At 38.3% G+C, this 18,199-nt stretch overlaps 3 protein-coding genes across 3 annotated transcripts; 2 read left to right on the plus strand and 1 right to left on the minus strand.

The window, feature by feature from the left end:
• Nucleotides 1-4,294: 4,294 nt before the first annotated feature.
• LOC141840776 (receptor protein kinase TMK1-like) lies at nt 4,295-8,566 on the minus strand. Its single transcript, XM_074728838.1, has 2 exons — nt 6,170-8,566; nt 4,295-5,041 (listed from the first exon to the last, which is right to left on the minus strand). The coding sequence occupies exons 1-2, from the start codon at nt 8,523-8,525 to the stop codon at nt 4,512-4,514; spliced, it is 2,886 nt and encodes a 961-aa protein (XP_074584939.1). The 5' UTR covers nt 8,526-8,566; the 3' UTR covers nt 4,295-4,511.
• Nucleotides 8,567-11,180: 2,614 nt separating this feature from the next.
• Nucleotides 11,181-13,238, plus strand: LOC141840897 (type IV inositol polyphosphate 5-phosphatase 9-like). Its single transcript, XM_074728985.1, has 8 exons — nt 11,181-11,207; nt 11,282-11,451; nt 11,528-11,632; nt 11,715-12,060; nt 12,128-12,312; nt 12,545-12,653; nt 12,752-12,903; nt 12,969-13,238. Exons 1-8 carry the CDS (start codon nt 11,181-11,183, stop codon nt 13,219-13,221), a joined length of 1,347 nt encoding a protein of 448 aa, XP_074585086.1. The 3' UTR covers nt 13,222-13,238.
• Nucleotides 13,239-14,913: 1,675 nt separating this feature from the next.
• Nucleotides 14,914-16,763, plus strand: LOC141840078 (protein Barley B recombinant-like). Its single transcript, XM_074727972.1, has 2 exons — nt 14,914-15,014; nt 15,376-16,763. The coding sequence occupies exon 2, from the start codon at nt 15,497-15,499 to the stop codon at nt 16,493-16,495; it is 999 nt and encodes a 332-aa protein (XP_074584073.1). The 5' UTR covers nt 14,914-15,014; nt 15,376-15,496; the 3' UTR covers nt 16,496-16,763.
• The last annotated feature ends 1,436 nt before the right edge of the window (nt 16,764-18,199 follow it).

Here is an 18,199-nt window from a genome sequence, read left to right on the forward strand (position 1 = left end):
ACATCTAACTCTCTAATTAATCAAATAAATTTAAAATATCAAAATGAACAAAACTCAAGCTTAAATATTCATTTTAGACTCAATTGATTTAGCTTGATTAGCTTATTAAATAAACTTGAACAACTTTAGACTTGACTTCTTTACCGTCCTAAGAACTCCCTGCCCTTTTATCTATTTATCTCAATTGTATATTATACTAATCATATTATTCAACAAAGATCATATTTTCTTTTTAATCTCTTTTTTTATTTCAATTATTCAATGTTGAAGGTTCCATCACGCGCGTACTTTCTATTCACATTGAGAAATCGATCGGTATTAATTATTATTATCCGAAGTGTCTTTAATTATATTTTTGTTTCATCCCTTATTTAGATTTAGAACGGTATTTATTGATGAGTTGTCTAACGCGTTTTGGTGCCACTTGTTGATCTCAATATTGATAGGATTTCAGATATTATATATTTTTTAATTTAAGTTTTTTAAAATAAAATTTATACAATAAGGCATACAAACAAACTAGCTAGCTAGCTAGCTTAAAGTTATCTATATATTTTATGTCATTATTTAATTAGAATTAATCTTGTTTACGAGTCTATAAATATATAGAATAAGTAGGGAGGGGTTTAATTAGACGTCAATCTACATGCTTGGTTTTGATCTATATATGACGAGTCACAGGCTTTGAGATGTGTGTGACACGTTTGTTTTTGTGCTTGGCATGCAGCAAGCACAAAACTCGAGCAGGTTGCGATAGTCCAAGTATCTACGTGGTGTGGCCACTGAATTCCAATTCACATTATTTTGTTTCGATATTTGATGTCTGCAAGAGTTCACACATATGTGAAATTTGATCTAGTTTCTATTCGCTAATTGATTTGACACCTGAGAGTTAACTGAGAGTCTTCGAATGCTCTGAATCATAATTTCCATAAAGAACAAATAAATGAACGCTGACTATAATCATGTATGTGGTTTTCTCAACAACTTTCACACGTGGTGTTGATTATATTCACGTAGTTTTAACTTCACACTTGGAAAGCTTAGAATTGGTTTCTATATGATGCGGTGAGACATCGGCACCACCCACGTGGCCAAGTCAAAGTTAAAAGTTAAGCTGAGCTAGGAGTCAAAGATAAGACTACACCATACTCGATCCAAATCGACATCTAGGTATGATCAAGTCAAAGATTGGGTACTAATCGATTCACGTGGGAGTATACATCCAATTCGTTGACGCCCAACTTCCCTTCGTCTGACCCCTCGACGTCCAACTCTCCTACACCCTACTCCTCAGTCCTTCAATGTGATTTTTCCTAATTTCTCATGCTTGACTCAGTTCCAAATGCCCCTGTATTATCGCAGCATGTACTTGAGTGTAGATGACGTGGATAGCAAAGGATGCGAAGAACGTGGGACCACGAAGTGCCAGGACATAAGTGGAGAACATGACATCCATTCAATCCGAACATGAGTGAGTGAGGATGTGGAGAGACAAATGTGGGAGTCGGAGAGGTCGCGTCTCTCTCTACCAGATAGTATAAAGAAGAGTTTACTCCTACGGACATAGATATGCACATTTTTTTTTCTCTTTTATTTTTCGATCATCGAAATTGATTTAAACGTCGGAGTGGTGACATCAAGGTCCGCCTTGACCTCTCTTCTAACTCTATTTGAGTGTCATAGAGATCATTGGAAGTTGGTGCATTTCCGACCAATGAGTACAATCTCGAAGATCCCTAATTTATCATCAGCTCTCTGATTGTTGGTTCCTTCCTTTATTTCAGACCAGATCACTATCCAAATAAAATTTTATGATATAAACGTGTCCAAATGTTTAAAATAATAGATTCGTGTTAAAAAGATTCACTATTCCATCTGAAAGATGGTTATAGGATAATGATTTTAGTTGCAAGAAAATTGATGTTAATAAAAAACAAAGCTTATGTACTTAATCTACCTAGGGTTGCAAGAAGACTAAATGATCTTTTTCTTCTGTGATACGATCATTATTGATCATAAGTTTATCTGATGGCTAAGTCAATTATCTTAGTTATAATATAGAGTTTTTATTAACAAATATTTTTTTTCTCGATTCCTCATTTGTAGTAATATGATTGAGGTAAGCCTAATTCATAGGAAAAAGAACTTGCATAAGAAAAATAATGTCCCATGACAATCGATATTATCAGTATAATAGCAGCTTCCTTTTTTATTATCTGTTTTGGTTTACAAATTAGAAAGAATTAATAAAAATGATATCTAAAGAGATAGCTGATCAGGTTAATCTATATACCTGATAGCCTAAGCGCCAATACAAAAATCAAACAATTGATCGATTCACTGTTGATTCAAAGTATGGAACTTTGACAAATCGAACATATCGCACAGCTCATATCGAAAAGAATCCCGTGACTGAGATGAAGAATGTGCATCCATGTGTTTTTGAATCTTAACATCTCCAGAAGCTGACTTATAACTTCTACCTACCAAGCAACATCTAGAAGAGAGACTGCAATTTTTAAATTTCTTCCATATATAAACCCATTCAACCTTTCACTTTGTGAATTAAGAGGTCAACATCTATGGCTCTTGGTCAGAGAGTCATTAAGTGACTAATCATATTGTTCAACTTAACTACAGTATGTATAGGTGTTAATTCTCCTTTTACAGGTAATGTATGACACTAAATGTAGAAAATCATGTGAGCTTTTAGGTTCTAGAGACGGTGGTGAGCTTGGAATAATTGAATCATGCCTACCATTTGAGCATTCGCAGCTACATCTAGGATTTCAATATATTATATTAAAATAATGAAGAGGTTTGCATACTTGATTAATTATACTGCAAACGTCTAAGAAAAAGCATGTTCTGGATTGTGCAAGATTAAACTTCAAAAGACATAAAATGGTTTATTTACTGCATGAATAGTTATGCTCTACTTTTGCGAATGCTCCATGCCTAGTTCCTCTTTCATTGCAGATATTTCATAAATTTCCTACATTGGTTCTAGCTCTGACCCATTGTTGGAACCTATAGGTATTTTATTAACGATACAGTTCGAAACTAGCAGATTTTTCAGAGCATATGAAGCTGTTATAGGCTACCAGTTGTTTTCCTTTCAATAAATTAATTGCAAAATCAAACAAGTGTTCTAAATCTTGTTTGAATTAAGCAACCATATTATTGTGAAAAGTAGAAACAAACAAGTTATAGTGGAAGAAATCTGGAGCAGCAAGACAACTCATGCAAAGAAAAGTTGTTTCCTTGACTTGGAAGGTAGACTGCTCCTGATACATGCTTTTAGTTGAAGCTGACTTAACTCGACAAAGAATCAGTTCGGTTTGACTGACCAATCAATCGAGCTAGCCTAGTCCGATTGTTCAGGTAGGTCACTTGATTACCTCAATAAGATCCTTATTTGATCAAGTAGAAATCATTATGCTTGAATAAAAAACTAAATAGATTTAACAAAGGAAGAAAGTTGAGATGGGCCAAAGAAATTAAATATTTAACACATGATAACACCATTCATCACTTTTTGTGGGGTTTCGCCGCAATGGACGAAACGCATCCTATCATCATCACATGGTCAGTAAAAGTAACATATGGTTGATGCTAGACCTAAAGAATCTAACATAACATAATACAGTATGAATTGCTTCTGAATTTAATCAATTATTAATTTTTAGAAATTTTTAATTACAATATATAATTAATATTTTTAAATGATAGTATATGCAATTAATATTTAAATGCGAAAAAAATAACATAATTAAAATCTAAATGACAGTAATGTAACTTAGTTAATTGTAACTACCTCTGGTCAACCGCTTGCCTCATCTGATTTCTTGATTCTAGAACATAAACTCAGCATCACGTTTGGCCGTGCTCACGTTGGCCTACAAAGTGAATCCGGAAGTGCCAGCTTTTATCCATACAAAGTGGAGCGAATGAGGCGCATTAAAAACTAACTGTGGATTATAAAAATTAGAATTGGAAACCGACGCAGAACATTACATGTGTAACATGATTCTTGAAATAAAGATAGCAATACTCATCACCAGCCTGCAGTGGTGCTCTACTACCTTTTGGTCCAATTGCTACAAGTCAGGAGCCTCCGAGTCACCCTTTTGAAGCACTCCATGTACTGTTTTCCGTGTGGCGTGGGTCGGCTTCCGGTTTGCTAATTTAAAGCTATCAAGGAGAGTAGATGAATAAAACCTGCAAATTACCTGCATGATTGCCTACATGCAAACACATATAAAAAGGTAGATAAGTGAGGGAAAAGCAATTTTGCAAGTCGATAACTCTAGCTGTTGCTAATAAAACTAAAAGCAGGCAAGCTGCAGGAAGTGGTCTGAGAAGGTTTTAAGAGAAGCAAGCTCAGATGGCCTTCATAATACATTCACAAGACGGAAAAACAGAGACGTGATGATGAACAAAGCCAAACAATACACAAGAATGAACAGAGCTCAGAACTGCATAGTTCTCGTTCTCTTCCATTAATTTTATCTTCCATCAGCTGAGGTAAAGGAATCTGCAAAACCTGGTGGTCTTGTTGGTATGCTGGTCTGAGTGTTGTCCAAGCTTGTCACAAATGATGATGTGGCTCCATCGAAACGGCTGCTGTCGTCAAATGCCTGCCATTTTTTTAGTGCTTGAGGAAGAGACATGTCAAGGTCAATTCCATAACTGTCCTCAGAATCTGGATTGGATGGCTTCCAGAGCTCCGCGAGTGATGAAAGGACATTGACTGAGTGCCCCATGTCTGGCCTTTGGTGAGGTTCTCTAGCACAGCAATGACCAGCTAGCTCTGCAACTGTGCTGATGCTTGCAAAGGTTTCCTCATCAAGATCGATCGTTGGGTCAGTGGCCTTCCGGAATGTGTCCTTGTTAAGTTGCATCCTTCGAAACCATGTGACCAAGTGCACACTCTCCTCTGGCTGGGTCTCATCAAGAGCCTTCCTACCAGTGATTATCTCCATCAATATCACTCCAAAGCTAAAAACATCAGCCTTTGTGGTCACTCGACCCGTCACTAAGAATGTATATAGATGATCAGTATAACAACTTGAGGCGAACCAATTACAACAAAACATCAAGATCAATGTATTTGGAACATAGAGTTCTTCCTGGAAGCCAGGTAAGTAACCCCTGCCTTGTTAAGTTTATCCAGACCAGAACAAATTGGGCATCATAATTAAGAACCACAAATGAAAATCTCCCCTTTTAGTTATGTGCGACTAGAGGCTGATAGTTATTTCTCTACCATAGAAGTATATTCACAGAAAAATAATTTAAAAACAGCCTGTAGCTATAACCCCCACTGTCACATGCATTCCGCAAAATTCTCTTTTTTCGAACTACTTTTTTCTTTTTTATGATTGATTTTTAAAAGATGTTGATTGATGGGATGCCAATCCTACCATAGTAACATTGAATGTCATTGACTTTTTTTTAAGGAAAATTTCTACGGTAAGTCCTGCTATACAAACTAAATAAGTCAATAAACAATTATCATCAATACTTTATGAATGGTGTATTGTACTTGACCCCCAATTCGAGTATAGAGATTAAACTCAAAAACAGAGCCAAAAATAATTCATTATGAACTAGGATAATAGATCTAGGGTTAAATGTGCATAGGATAGAAACCCAGATGACAAATATTGATTTAACACACACAATAAGGAAAGAAAATACAAAAATTCTAGATAAGATAATAAGTTGTAAAAATTATCTGAACATAAGATTACGGTATTCAGTTTTTCCAAATCACAAGTATCTAATATAGCATTAATTAACTAAGCATGCAATTCCTTGACTAGCTTTCTCAAAATGGAGGAATGGAAAAGTTAGTTAATGTGCAGTAATTCAGGTGCACACTAGAACGAAAATAATAGCAATAATATAGAATTAACATATAATTCAAGGGCTATGAGCATTTTAGTTGCATGCTAGCAGTAACCATTGACATCAACACTAATATATATAGGATAAAGACTGAATTCAAAGATTATAAACCATCTTAGTTGCATGACTAATTGTAGGAGAGATAGGGAATTGAGGTACTAATCAGGATTGTATATTACAGAATAGACCAAGGGAAATTCTGAGCATGCAGGTTCATATCATATAATATTTCAGAGTTGGGTGGCAGGATTACCGGCATATTCTGGAGCAAGATAACCAAATGTACCAGCTAGCCTTGTTTCAACAGAACAACCTTTTCCATCTGGAGCAAGGCGTACAAGGCCAAAATCTGCAACTTTAGCTTTCATATCATCCCCAATGAGGATGTTTGAAGGTTTAAGATCCCTGTGGATGAAACTTTGATGTGCCAAATTGTGCAAATACTCCACACCTCTTGCCACATCCAGTGCAATGCTTAGCCTTTTCTTCCATTCCAAAGGCTTTAGTCCTTCTTCCTTCCAGTCCAAAAGATGTCGACTCAATGTTCCTTGGGGCATGTATTCATAGACCAAGAGCCTTTCATTCCCATCCAAGCAGTAACCAAGAAGTGAAACCAAATTCCGGTGCCTAACTTTGGTGAGGACTGCAATCTCAGATTTAAACTCATTCAAGCCTTTTGTCCCCAGGATGCCAGCTTCCATCCTTTTGACTGCGATCTTGGTACCATCATGGAGCTCACCCTTGTAGACTGTACCAAAACCACCACGACCCAATATGTTCTTTTCACTAAAATTGTTGGTGACATTCCTAAGAACCTGAATTGAGATCACCATGTTTCCTGCATCAACTACATGAACATCACTAGGACCACTACTTGTCCGGCTGTAAGACTCACTTGCATTTGTGCCTCCATTGGCAATTGAATCCACAACTGAGATCTTAACCAAATCATCAGACCCTGAATATCGCGGGTGTATCACTGTTGTGTTTGGACTCTGAACTCTACCAAAATTCTGCTGCTTCCTTCTGTAATAGCAAAAGCCTGACAGTGCAATAAGGCTGACGACAACAACCATGACAATCACTGAACCCGCAATAACACCTACAGGCCCAGAAGATGACTTCCCACTGCCGCTGCTATTCCCATCAGCAGAGACTTTCGGGTTTGGATTGCTTCCGTTGTGAATGGTACCAGGTTGCAATCCTGGAGGAGCAACAGTATCCTGCCCTATATGTACATTTCCATCAGTCCTCACGAGTACATTCTGACTAAATCTGGGCATTTTCCCCCAAAGAGAGTTATTGGACACATCCAATTCCTTAAGCGCCATCAAATTGGTGAGCGTGGAGGGGATTGTCCCGGTGAGATTGTTACTTGATAACAGCAGCTTCTGCAATGAGGTGAACAAACCAAAATCCGGTGAGATTGTACCATTAAGGCCCATCTTTTGAAAATTGATCACAGTGATGTCGCCATTGCCGTCGCAGGTGATCGCCTCCCACCCGCAAGGGTCATTCCCCTTCCAGTTGTGCGCAAAACGAACCGGGTAGTCAAAATTTTTGGCGACAGACAGCAAGAGATTGACACGGTCATCGCACCTCCCTAGTTTCGTGAGACAAAAACTCTCGCTTTCAGGCTTGAGGTCCAGATTCACAGAAGCAGGGAAGACTGGCAAAGGGCCCTGCAGCAAGTTATTGGTGAGCGTGACCTTAGTCAGCGACTTGAGCTCAGTCAGAGAACTGGGCACAGTGCCGGAAAACTGGTTATCTCGGAGCTCAAGAACGGCCAAATTAGTGAGCCTAGAAAAGTCGGGAAGAGGCCCGGAGAAGTCGTTAGATTGGAGCCATAGCACCTCGAGGGCGGTCATGTTCTCTATGAAGGCGATCCCGCCCGACAGACGGGCAGAGCCCTTCTGGTTGTTGAGCCAGAGCGAACGTAAAGGGGCGCCAACAAAAGCTGCAGGGACGGGACCGGAGAGCAGGTTGTAGGCAAGACCAAGGTGATCAAGCCCAGGGAAGGAAGTAGCGAAGAAGTCAGGGAGGGAGCCAGTGATATTAGCGGAGTTGGCGGAGAAGTTCACAAGAGCAACGGCATCGCCAAGGGATGCGGGGAGATTCCAAGGGGCGAAGGGGTTGTCATCAAGGAAAGCGGACTGGAGAGAAGAAAGCCCGGAGAAGAAGTCATCAGGGATGGAGGAGAACCGGTTGCTGTGGAGGAGGAGGAACTGCAACGAGGATAGCCCCGCTAGCGAAGGTAGCTTCCCAGAGAGGCGGTTTTGCTGGAGCTCGAGGCGGACGAGATGAGTAAGGTTGCGTACGTCGGGGGGGAGTGACCCGGCGAGGTTCTTATTACCAACCTGGATGGCAGTGACACGGACGCCGGAGCATACGACGCCGCTCCAAGAGGAGCAGGGATCGGAGGAGGGGGACCAAGAGAGGGCGCGGTCGGCGCCCAGAGCGGAGGCGAGAGCCTGCATTGCCGCCAGATCACCGGGGTCGGTCTCAGCGCCGGTGGTGCCGGACGCTAGGGCGAGGAGAATTAAAACGGCGGCGCAAGCCACAAAATGGAGGAGTGTCGCCGGGAGGCGGGGCGGCGGGAAATCCTCCATGGTCAGGGAAGCTCTAGGGTTTCAGTGGGCATTCGAGGAGCAGCATGGTGTGGAAGAATACGCGGAGAGAGAGAAGAGAGAGAGAGAGACGCGAGAGTTTTGAGAGCACATGGAGCGGGGTGGGGAAGCAGAATGGGGCCCACAGGGGCGATGGGGACGGCGACACGCTGCCTGGCTGTACTACCACTATTGTTGGGTTGCCCTTTTGCGTGACACAGATGTTACTCCGACCGGATCACGCCCGTCACACTACGTTGCCCACCGATCCCTCGTGCCGTTATGAGTTTGATTGGTTAACGGGCCGATGCAGATCGCGCTGTGCCGCTCCTCAAGGCCGACAAAATAACATTTTTCCAGGTCCTGTTATAACGGAACTTTGTAGCGGGATGAAATATCTTCGTCGGATGCCGCATTTAATTACATTTTTCTGAATTTCTTTTTTTAATCAATTTAGTAAAACGAACTTAAACGAAGAAAAGAATAATTCGAAACGACAGAAGCGTAGAGGAACAACGAGTAACGGCCTTACAGTTACAGAGGGATTGCATGGATGGTCCTGTTTCAATCTTATTGGCTGTTGGCAACCTGGCGCGCCAATCTCTTCTTTACGGGTTGGAATGGGCCGGGTTTGATAAATTTGGCCCGCCATGAGGAATAAAACTTGGGCAAAATTAAAAAGCGCCCATTGTTCTTATTATATTTAAAAAATATTCTATTTAAAAATGTGTTTCATATTTTAAAAATATTTTTTATTAAAACTGTTCAAAGTAGCTTGAATTTTCATTTTTAACCGTTCTAGTTAAAACTACTGAAATTATAACAATTTTAATAAAACTACTCTAACAATTAAGTTAGATTAGTTTTAATCAATATTGACATAGTTTTGAATATAATTACTTGGTATTTTTGAGTATGTTACAATAGTACTTTTTAATCATTTAAGAGGAGTTACTTTGGTTGTTTCTACTATGAATGTTGAAAAGACCATTGATTTTCAATGGCAATGCATCAGCTAGGAGTAATATATAAGGATCTCTATGAGTGATAAAATCTCCAATTAAATTTCCTGATGTTTGCGGTTGTTTGGGGAGATTTTGTCAGCTGTTACATCAGCTTGTATTCACCTTTTCTCGCTAAATCAACTGTATTTTATTGTTTAATTTCCTAGTGTTCCGACGTTGGTAGCTAATTTGCTCTGTAACTCAGTTTAACAGTCAGAGATGCTATCTCACAAAGTTCCAATTTGATGAACACATACAGATCCTTTAATCTAATTGTCATATAGTCTGCAAGCTGAAGTTCATGGTCATTACAATATTACGGCCTCGAGGTCAACCCTAATATTATTCTTTACGTGATGCATCAGCTGCAAATTTCACTTAAGACACACAGATAAGACGAGAGCAAGCTAAGGATTCTTTTATTAAATCAATTGGCGACCATTCAGGGAAGATCTTTCTCCTGCATCATCACTTGCAACTAGACACTTAACTAATGAATCTATCTTTATCTCTTGCGCCCTCGGTTTGAATCATAAAAGCAATTGAACAATCTTTCAACCAAAACTGATTGATTTGGTCTATTGCAGGTGTGAGATCAGAAGTTTTATCGGCTAGATCGTAGGACATTTTTCTAATAGTGTTTTATACAGACCGACATCTACCATTCTGAATTTCTTCAAACATTATTTCTGCATAATTATTGGTGCTCTACCGGCCAACATGTTTCATTAATCTTCTCCTGTTATCATTCCAATACTCAAATATCCTTTTCCTCCTATAGATACTCTCATACCTCATAAAAAAATTGGTATTATTGCTAATATTGAAGTGCATAGTGCTTCTAACTCAAAATTTAGTCATACAAACTTTGGTACTTGATAATCTTATTCATTGCCATTATTCTACTAGATAAATTACTCTGTTATTATCTTGTTCTTTGGAAGATCTAATGTTGTGGGGGAATATGCTGTTTCTTGATTAAAATCCACAAGATTCAGTATACGTACACATCAAATATGCATACGTTTCATCTCCACTTTCTGTTCTCTTCTTCTTGGCCAATGCTCCTGACTGCGTAAGTATGGTTGCCTTCTCACAACTTGGCATCACCACAACCTCACCATCGTTTAGTCAAATGCCAGACACCGATTATTATTTTAAGTATTTTTTTTAATTTGAAATTTGATATAGAAATACAGAAACAAGATTATTATACTTGTATACCAATCACTACATGTTTCAGAGATACAAGTTGGCTAGCTTGCCCAAGTTGAAGAGATTATTTAAGAACAAGTTGCAGGATTCGAGCTAGTTGTCTCCAACCTATGCTGTAAGACTATCTCAGCTTAAACAAAGTTCTTTCCACATGAAGCCAGCAGCAACATCTTTCGGTGAGGCCATGGACATGGTCCCCAGTCCCTCCTTTGTCTCTCCTTAGTAGACTTATTTCTCTCTGAAATGATTCTCATCAGTTTGCATGCATTGGCGTGCAATGTATGTGTACACATGCTCTCGTAGTATTCAATAATTCAGAAGACTTTCTTTCTGGTTTATCTATTTAAACTGCCTTTTTCATCCCTTTGAAGCTTCTGCTCCTGGGTCACAGCCGTAAGCTTTATTTCCTCTCCTCTGTCATTTCTGCAAACACCAAATCATGCCAGAGAAAGAAAACCAAGGAGAGGTAGGCACTCAACTCTTCCCCACTGCAATTTGCTTGCAACACCAATCAAAAAGTTCATATGCCATCGTGAGCAGGTTATGTGGCCTAGATTGGTGGCAAACAAGCTGCTGAGGCGGCCTGTCGGTGGTAACTCATTTGATACAGACATCCCATGCTCCCAGACACCGTTCAAGTTCATCGATTTCGACCAACTGGCGATCCCAAAGAAGCTACATGGTGCTCAAAAGGACACTAGGAAATACAAGTAAATGATCAGAAATCTCTATATCTGTCATTTTTTTTTTGGACAACTCTAATGCCAGCAGTACTTCTTGTTCTAGACTATTTGTTAGCACTTGGAATGTTGGCGGAATTCTGCCTACAGAGGATGTGAACTTGGAGGATTGGCTGGACATAAACAACTACTATGATATCTACGTGTTGGGGTGATTATCGAATTGATTTAGTCAATATCTCCTCATCTGATTGCAATCTGAACTGAACAAGTTGATTAAAATTTGGTTGCAGATTTCAAGAAGTCGTGCCACTCAGCGCGAAGAATGTGCTGGGCAAAGAGAAGAGGAGGATCCTTGTGCAGTGGAACTCGCTGATAAGGAGGACGTTGAACAGGACTTCATGTGGCCTTGGGCTTGAAGGAGGAAGAGAAGGGAAGGCAGGGGAGAAGCAAAAGGTGCACCCGGTCAAGGAAGGCAGCTCCAAGTGCGGATTTGTGAGGGATTTTCGCTGCATTATAAGTAAGCAGATGGTGGGCATTCTGGTGTCAGTGTGGGTGCGCCGTGAGCTGCAGTGCTACCTTCGCCACCCAGGGGTCTCTTGCATTGGATGTGGCATCATGGGATGCCTTGGAAACAAGGTATTCCATGTCTTTCAAGCTCCTCATTTAGACAGATCATGACAAAATTAACAATTTTCGCACGCAGGGCGCTATCTCAGTGAGGTTTTGCTTGCATGAGACGAGCTTCTGCTTCGTGTGTTGTCATCTGGCTTCAGGGGGAAAGGAAGGAGACAAGATGAACAGGAACTCAGACGCCATGCAGATTCTCTCAAGGACCAGCTTCCCTCGAGGTCCCTCCCTTGATTTGCCACAAAAGATATTAGATCATGAGTAAGTTTAAACCGATCATCATCATGCAATTTGAAGTGAAGTTCCCTCAGAAAATTAATAGAAAACAAAAACACACGAAGAAAATAGATTTTATATTACTTTTTGAAATAAAAACACAACTAGGATCCCCTAATCTAGGCAGCAAATTGATCATCTTGTTCAAGCTCCTTCATATATACTTGCAAATCAACGAAACCAATAATTTGGTTCTTGTGGTACTGAATGCATGCAGACGAGTGGTCTTGTTTGGTGATTTGAATTATAGAATCTCTTTGCCTGAGGCCATGACGAGATCCTTGGTAGAGGATGAGCAGTGGAGCACGCTGCTTCAGAAAGATGAGGTATACTCACTCTTGGTTGAAATCGTTGCTACTCTGTTGACACCGAAGTCTAATTTTTCTTTCTTTCTTTCTTTTTACCTTCAAACAAATGCTTACAGCTCAGAGCAGAGGTCTCCAAAGGAAGGGCGTTTGAAGATTGGCAAGAAGGTGGCATAACATTTTCCCCTACATATAAATACTACCCAAACTCCGATAACTACTACGGATGCATTCAAGGCCAAAAAGGCGATAAAAGACGAGCTCCGGCATGGTCAGTCGTCTATATATGCCGATGATATTATGTTATTTCACAACATTAACTTTGGTGTTGTATAGGTGTGATAGAATTCTCTGGCATATTGGTGAAGGAATTAAGCAAGAACGATATGATCGGTGCGAGTCCAAGCTCTCCGACCATCGGCCAGTGCGAGGAACCTTCACTGTCAATGTTGAGGTCCTCAGGAGTTTTAACTCGCTGAGAAGCTTCTTCTCGGAAAGGTTTCACTCGGAAAGAAGTACTTTATCTGAGAAAGACGATTACAGTAGTATTGAAAGATCAACAAGCCTTCATGAACATAATACTCTATAGCTTTCTGCAACTTTACATTCACGCTTCACTATGGCTTATTTATGATAGCTACAGTGAGAGTGAGTTTTATACATAACTAAGTATACAATTATAATCCGAAGGTAGACGATGATATTCTGTTTTGCCAGTTGATATTATTAATAATATGACATTATTAATATGCATGAAAATGGCATTTGCAAGTGATGTCATTAACATGGCATATCTTATTAAAAAATGACTTTTTATCATGATAATTAAAAATGGAATTTTACTAAGAAAATTTTAATATTATTCATTTCACAGCTTTCATAAAGAAATTTATGCTGTGGATTCATGATAGATACATTAAAGAAATTTATATGAACATCTTAATTTTGATTTGAAATGATTGGAAGATCTATCATCTAATTTTGTCTATATATATATAACATTTATATTTGTCATTTTCAAATGTTTATTAAATGGCCTTGACTCATTTCTTTGATATTTTTAAGAGCACAATAAAATTCATGATATGATATATAGTGACATTCAGTATTCAGTATGACCGTACGAGTTTATTTGATTTATTAATAAAATATAATTTATTTCAGGTTTTAATTAGTATCGTGGCAGGTGCACAAAGTATGCCAACTATTTAATTAACATTTTCTTTTTAATATAATGTAACAGCAAGTTAAATTAAGCTAATTAATTTTTATAAATATAGTTTATATAAATTTTCTTATCTTTAACCGCGGCGGTTTATTGTGAGATATATTTTTTTAGGATAGAAATGATAAAATTAAATCTTTATCAGTTGTCATTAATAAGTGATAGTCAATGGTGTTGTTGATAGTCAGTAAACACTAGTTTAATGTGGCAAATATGTTCCCACTTAAATCTAATCACTGTGATAGATTTGAATAATTTTAAATATTATAACAGATATAATAATGATTATGACAAATTTATGAATTAACTTTCAAAAAGAAAATTATTAAATTTATCAGTAAAAAGTCTAAAACTCAGACATACAAACTATATTTATAATTTATTTATAAATTCAACTCTTATATAAATAATAAATAGTCACTAATTAATAAATAAAAAATAAGTAATTATTCACTCGACTAGCAACAACAATCGATAAATAATCAACTTAATTCACTATTATAACAAACAGAAAAGTTAACAATCGATTGTACAAAATATATAGATAATAAAATATTTTTAAATTAATTAATCTAGTCGATTAAGCTGAACTAAATGAATATAATATAATTTAATTCACGAAATATTAAATGTATTGAAAAGAATATGAAGTTTAGGTGATTCAATATTAATTTAATTTACAATAATTATTTTCTATATGATTTAAAAAATATTTTTTAAAAAATTGAAGAAATCAGATTAGCGTGGAAGTAACACTTCTCTTAATTGCCTTTTTCTTTAAAATATTAAAAATGCATTTTATAATTTTATATAAAAGAAAACAAAAATGCTTTATAGTAAATACTTTTAAATTATTATATATATATATATAATATAATATTTATGATAGAATATTCTGAATGAAATAACTTAATGTTTTGAAAATGAAAAGTGTCCTTTGAACTTCTGTTTGATTTTGGCTCTGTCATGAAATCACGTGTATAACTTGTCTTACTGTTATGTCTATTCAAATGTCTTTCCTTCATTATTATTCATTTATCGTGGAAGCATCCGTCAAAAATCCATCTCCGCCCCTTTTCCCTTTTTTCCCGCACGCAAAGAACCCTAGATTCTCTTGCAAGGGCGGTCCTGTCTGTCTTCTCTCTCTTGAATCTCAGGTAAGTTTTTGAATTTTTCGCCTCTTTTGCACTGTTTGTTTTCTCAAACTTTATGCTGCATTCTCTCTCTCTCTCTCTCTCTCTCTCTCTTTTTTCCTTCCATCGCATTTTAGATTTTGCCTAGCTTCAGCATCTTCATTGCGAGATCTCGGCTTGGAAATTTAAAACTTCAACCTTTCCGTATGCATGTGGGAGAACAGGGCTTGGATTTGTTCACGGCGGGATCTGATCGATCTTTTAATCTTTTTGATGTCTTTCGATCGGGTTTAAACGACTGGGTTTCTTCGAAGATGCCGCTTTTTTGTTGCTTATTGTTAGTGCACCCGGTAGCGATCATTTTTATTTTGTTGGATTTACACAGAAGACGGCATTCGTGAGATGATGGCAATGTATCAGATGTCTGATCGAAATAAGTGAAAAAAAGGCCTTTTTCCCATTCTCCCAACATTCTCCTTCCTCCTTGGTCACTTCTATCGGCTCAAATGGACGACGAAGATGGATTAGGCATCCGGAATTGGGGCTACTATGAACCTTCTTTAAAGGGAAATCTTGGTCTTCGGCTCATGCCGTCGGTGGTGGAGCGCGATGTGAAGCCCCTGATGGGAAATAGTGGGTTTATTCGTCGGCACTGCGCCACTCCTGAGCCATCACTCCAAATGGATTTTGTGAGAGATGGATGGAATTATCATAACTTTGACAACAGTAAGAATGACATTTTGAGAGATGGATGGAATCATCATAGCTGCGACATTAGCAAGAACGAACTTTTGAGAGACGGATGGAATCCTCATGGCAGCGAAGCCAGCAAGAACGATGTTGTGAGAGATGGATGGTTTCACCATGGTAATGACAATGGCAAAAATTTTCACATTTTGCCAATGAGTCACCTGCACCACCCTAGTTTTGGCTTCCCTCCTGAACCACCCACCACGCACAATCTTCAAATGCTTCAGCATCAGGATCCGCAGCCAACGGATGATAAGGTTTCAGCAGTTAAGGGGATCATTTGTAGTAAAAATGAGTCTCCTACAAAGAAAAGGTCAAGGGGTCGCCAACCTAAATCTCCAAAATCAAAGAAGCCTAAAAAAGCCACAACACCAAACAATGAGCTTCCAAATGGCTCACTTTCACATGGGAAGGTTGCAAAGAAGAGCACAGGAATGGTCATTAATGGGATTGATTTTGATATTTCAAGGATTCCAACTCCAGTTTGCTCTTGCACTGGAAAGCCACAACAGTGCTACCGGTGGGGTGTTGGAGGGTGGCAATCGGCTTGCTGCACCACTAGCATTTCAATGTACCCCCTCCCCATGAATACCAAGAGGCGTGGAGCACGAATAGCTGGTCGAAAGATGAGTCACGGTGCATTTAAGAAGGTCCTGGAGAAGCTTGCTGGAGAAGGATACAACCTTTCTAATCCCATCGACTTGAGAACATTCTGGGCCAAACATGGTACCAATAAGTTTGTCACTATCAGGTAACGGTTAAAAGGTTGGGCGGCTTCATCAGTCCTTTGCATTGGATCTCTCCTTGGTGAATGTTTGTCTGTTCAATGCAAAGGTTCTCTGGAATAGCTAGAGCGTTGTTTTCTGTTTTAGCAACCTGAAATGGTTATTGGGGTTCCAACACTCAGGTTATGGGTACCTTAGTTTCTTTCCTTCTCAACAAAACTTGTAGTTTCAATCAAAAGAATGTTGTCTTAATTAAATGACTTTTTTATCTAATGCATAACAGTTCACTTTCTTCTTCCTCGTTGTGATCTAGTTTGTTATATGTGTGTTTTCTGCTGTTTGACCTGTGGTGATAGTTATGATAGTTACGTTTGCTATGAAGTGCAGGTAGTCTTTACTTTGTGCACTTGGTGCTGGCAGCATCTAGTTTATGGAAAGTGACAAATAATGTAAAATCACTTGCTTGTTTTGAAGTAGGTGATTATGCCTTATTTTCTTCTTTTATACAGTGGTATAGTTGCTTGACTTTCTCCGTGTAATAGAAATTGTTTCTAAGGCAGATCATAGATGTCTCCCATTTGATAAACATAGTGAGAGTTTAAAATATTTGCAACTGTATTATTGCACCAGGATTGGTAATTTCTAAATGAAATTGTGGTTTTGGCTCTTAACCAAGAAGGCACTATGCATCATGACTAACTTTGCTGCTTTTAGATTTTGGTTGGAACACACCAGTGGTCTTGTAGAGAAATCTTGGTTAAACCAGGAATGTAAATTCTTTCCCAATCAAAATTTAAAGCCTTGGGAATATGACATTTATTTTGTCATTTTGGACTAGCAGTTGTCTTTTATTCTATGAGCCCCTTTGTTACTCAAGATCTTGGTAATATGTATTATTGCTTGATCACTTTGGACTTTACTGTCTTTGCAAACAATGTTCCTATTTACATATGAAGTTCTGTTATTTTGATAAAGATTCGATAAATAGCTAGGATACCAAACATCTGATACAGTCCTAAAGATTTTTTTTCTTCTTCACAGAATCAATATCTGGTTTGCACTTGCACACAGCTTGATTAAGGTTTTGCTAATTTGTTGAATTCATTTAAAACTTTATAGTATTGCTTCATGAATCTATTAGTGAAAATATGCTCATGTGCAATAACTGCATAGGATAAAGCTCTGAGAGGGAAGCTATGGGGCATTTTTTGAGTTTTCAATTGAGGGATTTGGATGTGGTGCCTAGAGGGAGGGACTAGGTTCGAAAGACAGTTCTAAAGAAGTTTTTTTCCCCTCTATGGTTTGCACCTGCACACTGCTTTATTAAGGTTTTGCTAATTTGCAGGAACATGCGAAGCTTTATTGTATTGCCCCATTAATCTGTTAGTGAAAATATGCTCATGTGCAGTAGCTGCACAGATAATAAAAGCTCCAAGAGGGAAACTTTGTGGCATTTTTGAACTTTTGGATCGAGGGATTCCAATGTGGAGCCTGGAAGGCTGGGAGGAATTAGGATTCTGTAGTTTCCACTGCACACTTAAAAGGAAGGAGGAAAACTGTATCCACCCCTTTACTCAGGATTATTTGTCGAATGTTTTTTTTCCTTAGCAGCTTTTACATTATCAATATAATTATAATGATAACAGAATCGTTAGTTTAGCTGTCTTATGTTAGACAGGTTATGTAACTTGGGAAGAAAAATATCTTTTTCATACTATGTACACATTATGCTAC

This window comes from Curcuma longa, chromosome 11 (genome assembly GCF_044706935.1).
Source record: "Curcuma longa cultivar G26 ecotype Majalengka, Jawa Barat chromosome 11, ITB_CL_G26_1.1, whole genome shotgun sequence".
NCBI classification, from domain to species: Eukaryota; Viridiplantae; Streptophyta; class Magnoliopsida; order Zingiberales; family Zingiberaceae; genus Curcuma; species Curcuma longa.

What these genes read in the sequence shown, in the direction of transcription:
- LOC141840776 (XM_074728838.1), bottom strand. Translation starts at nt 8,525, where the DNA reads ATGGAGGATTTCCCGCCGCCCCGCCTCCCGGCGACACTCCTCCATTTT. An exon ending in TCTTGCTCCAGAATATGCCG is followed by an intron (nt 5,042 to 6,169) that starts GTAATCCTGCCA and finishes ATACATTCTTAG; the next exon opens with TGACGGGTCGAGTGACCACA.
- LOC141840897 (XM_074728985.1), top strand. Translation starts at nt 11,181, where the DNA reads ATGCCAGAGAAAGAAAACCAAGGAGAG. An exon ending in AAGGACACTAGGAAATACAA is followed by an intron (nt 11,452 to 11,527) that starts GTAAATGATCAG and finishes TTCTTGTTCTAG; the next exon opens with ACTATTTGTTAGCACTTGGA. An exon ending in CAAAAGATATTAGATCATGA is followed by an intron (nt 12,313 to 12,544) that starts GTAAGTTTAAAC and finishes GAATGCATGCAG; the next exon opens with ACGAGTGGTCTTGTTTGGTG.
- LOC141840078 (XM_074727972.1), top strand. Translation starts at nt 15,497, where the DNA reads ATGGACGACGAAGATGGATTAGGCATCCGGAATTGGGGCTACTATGAA.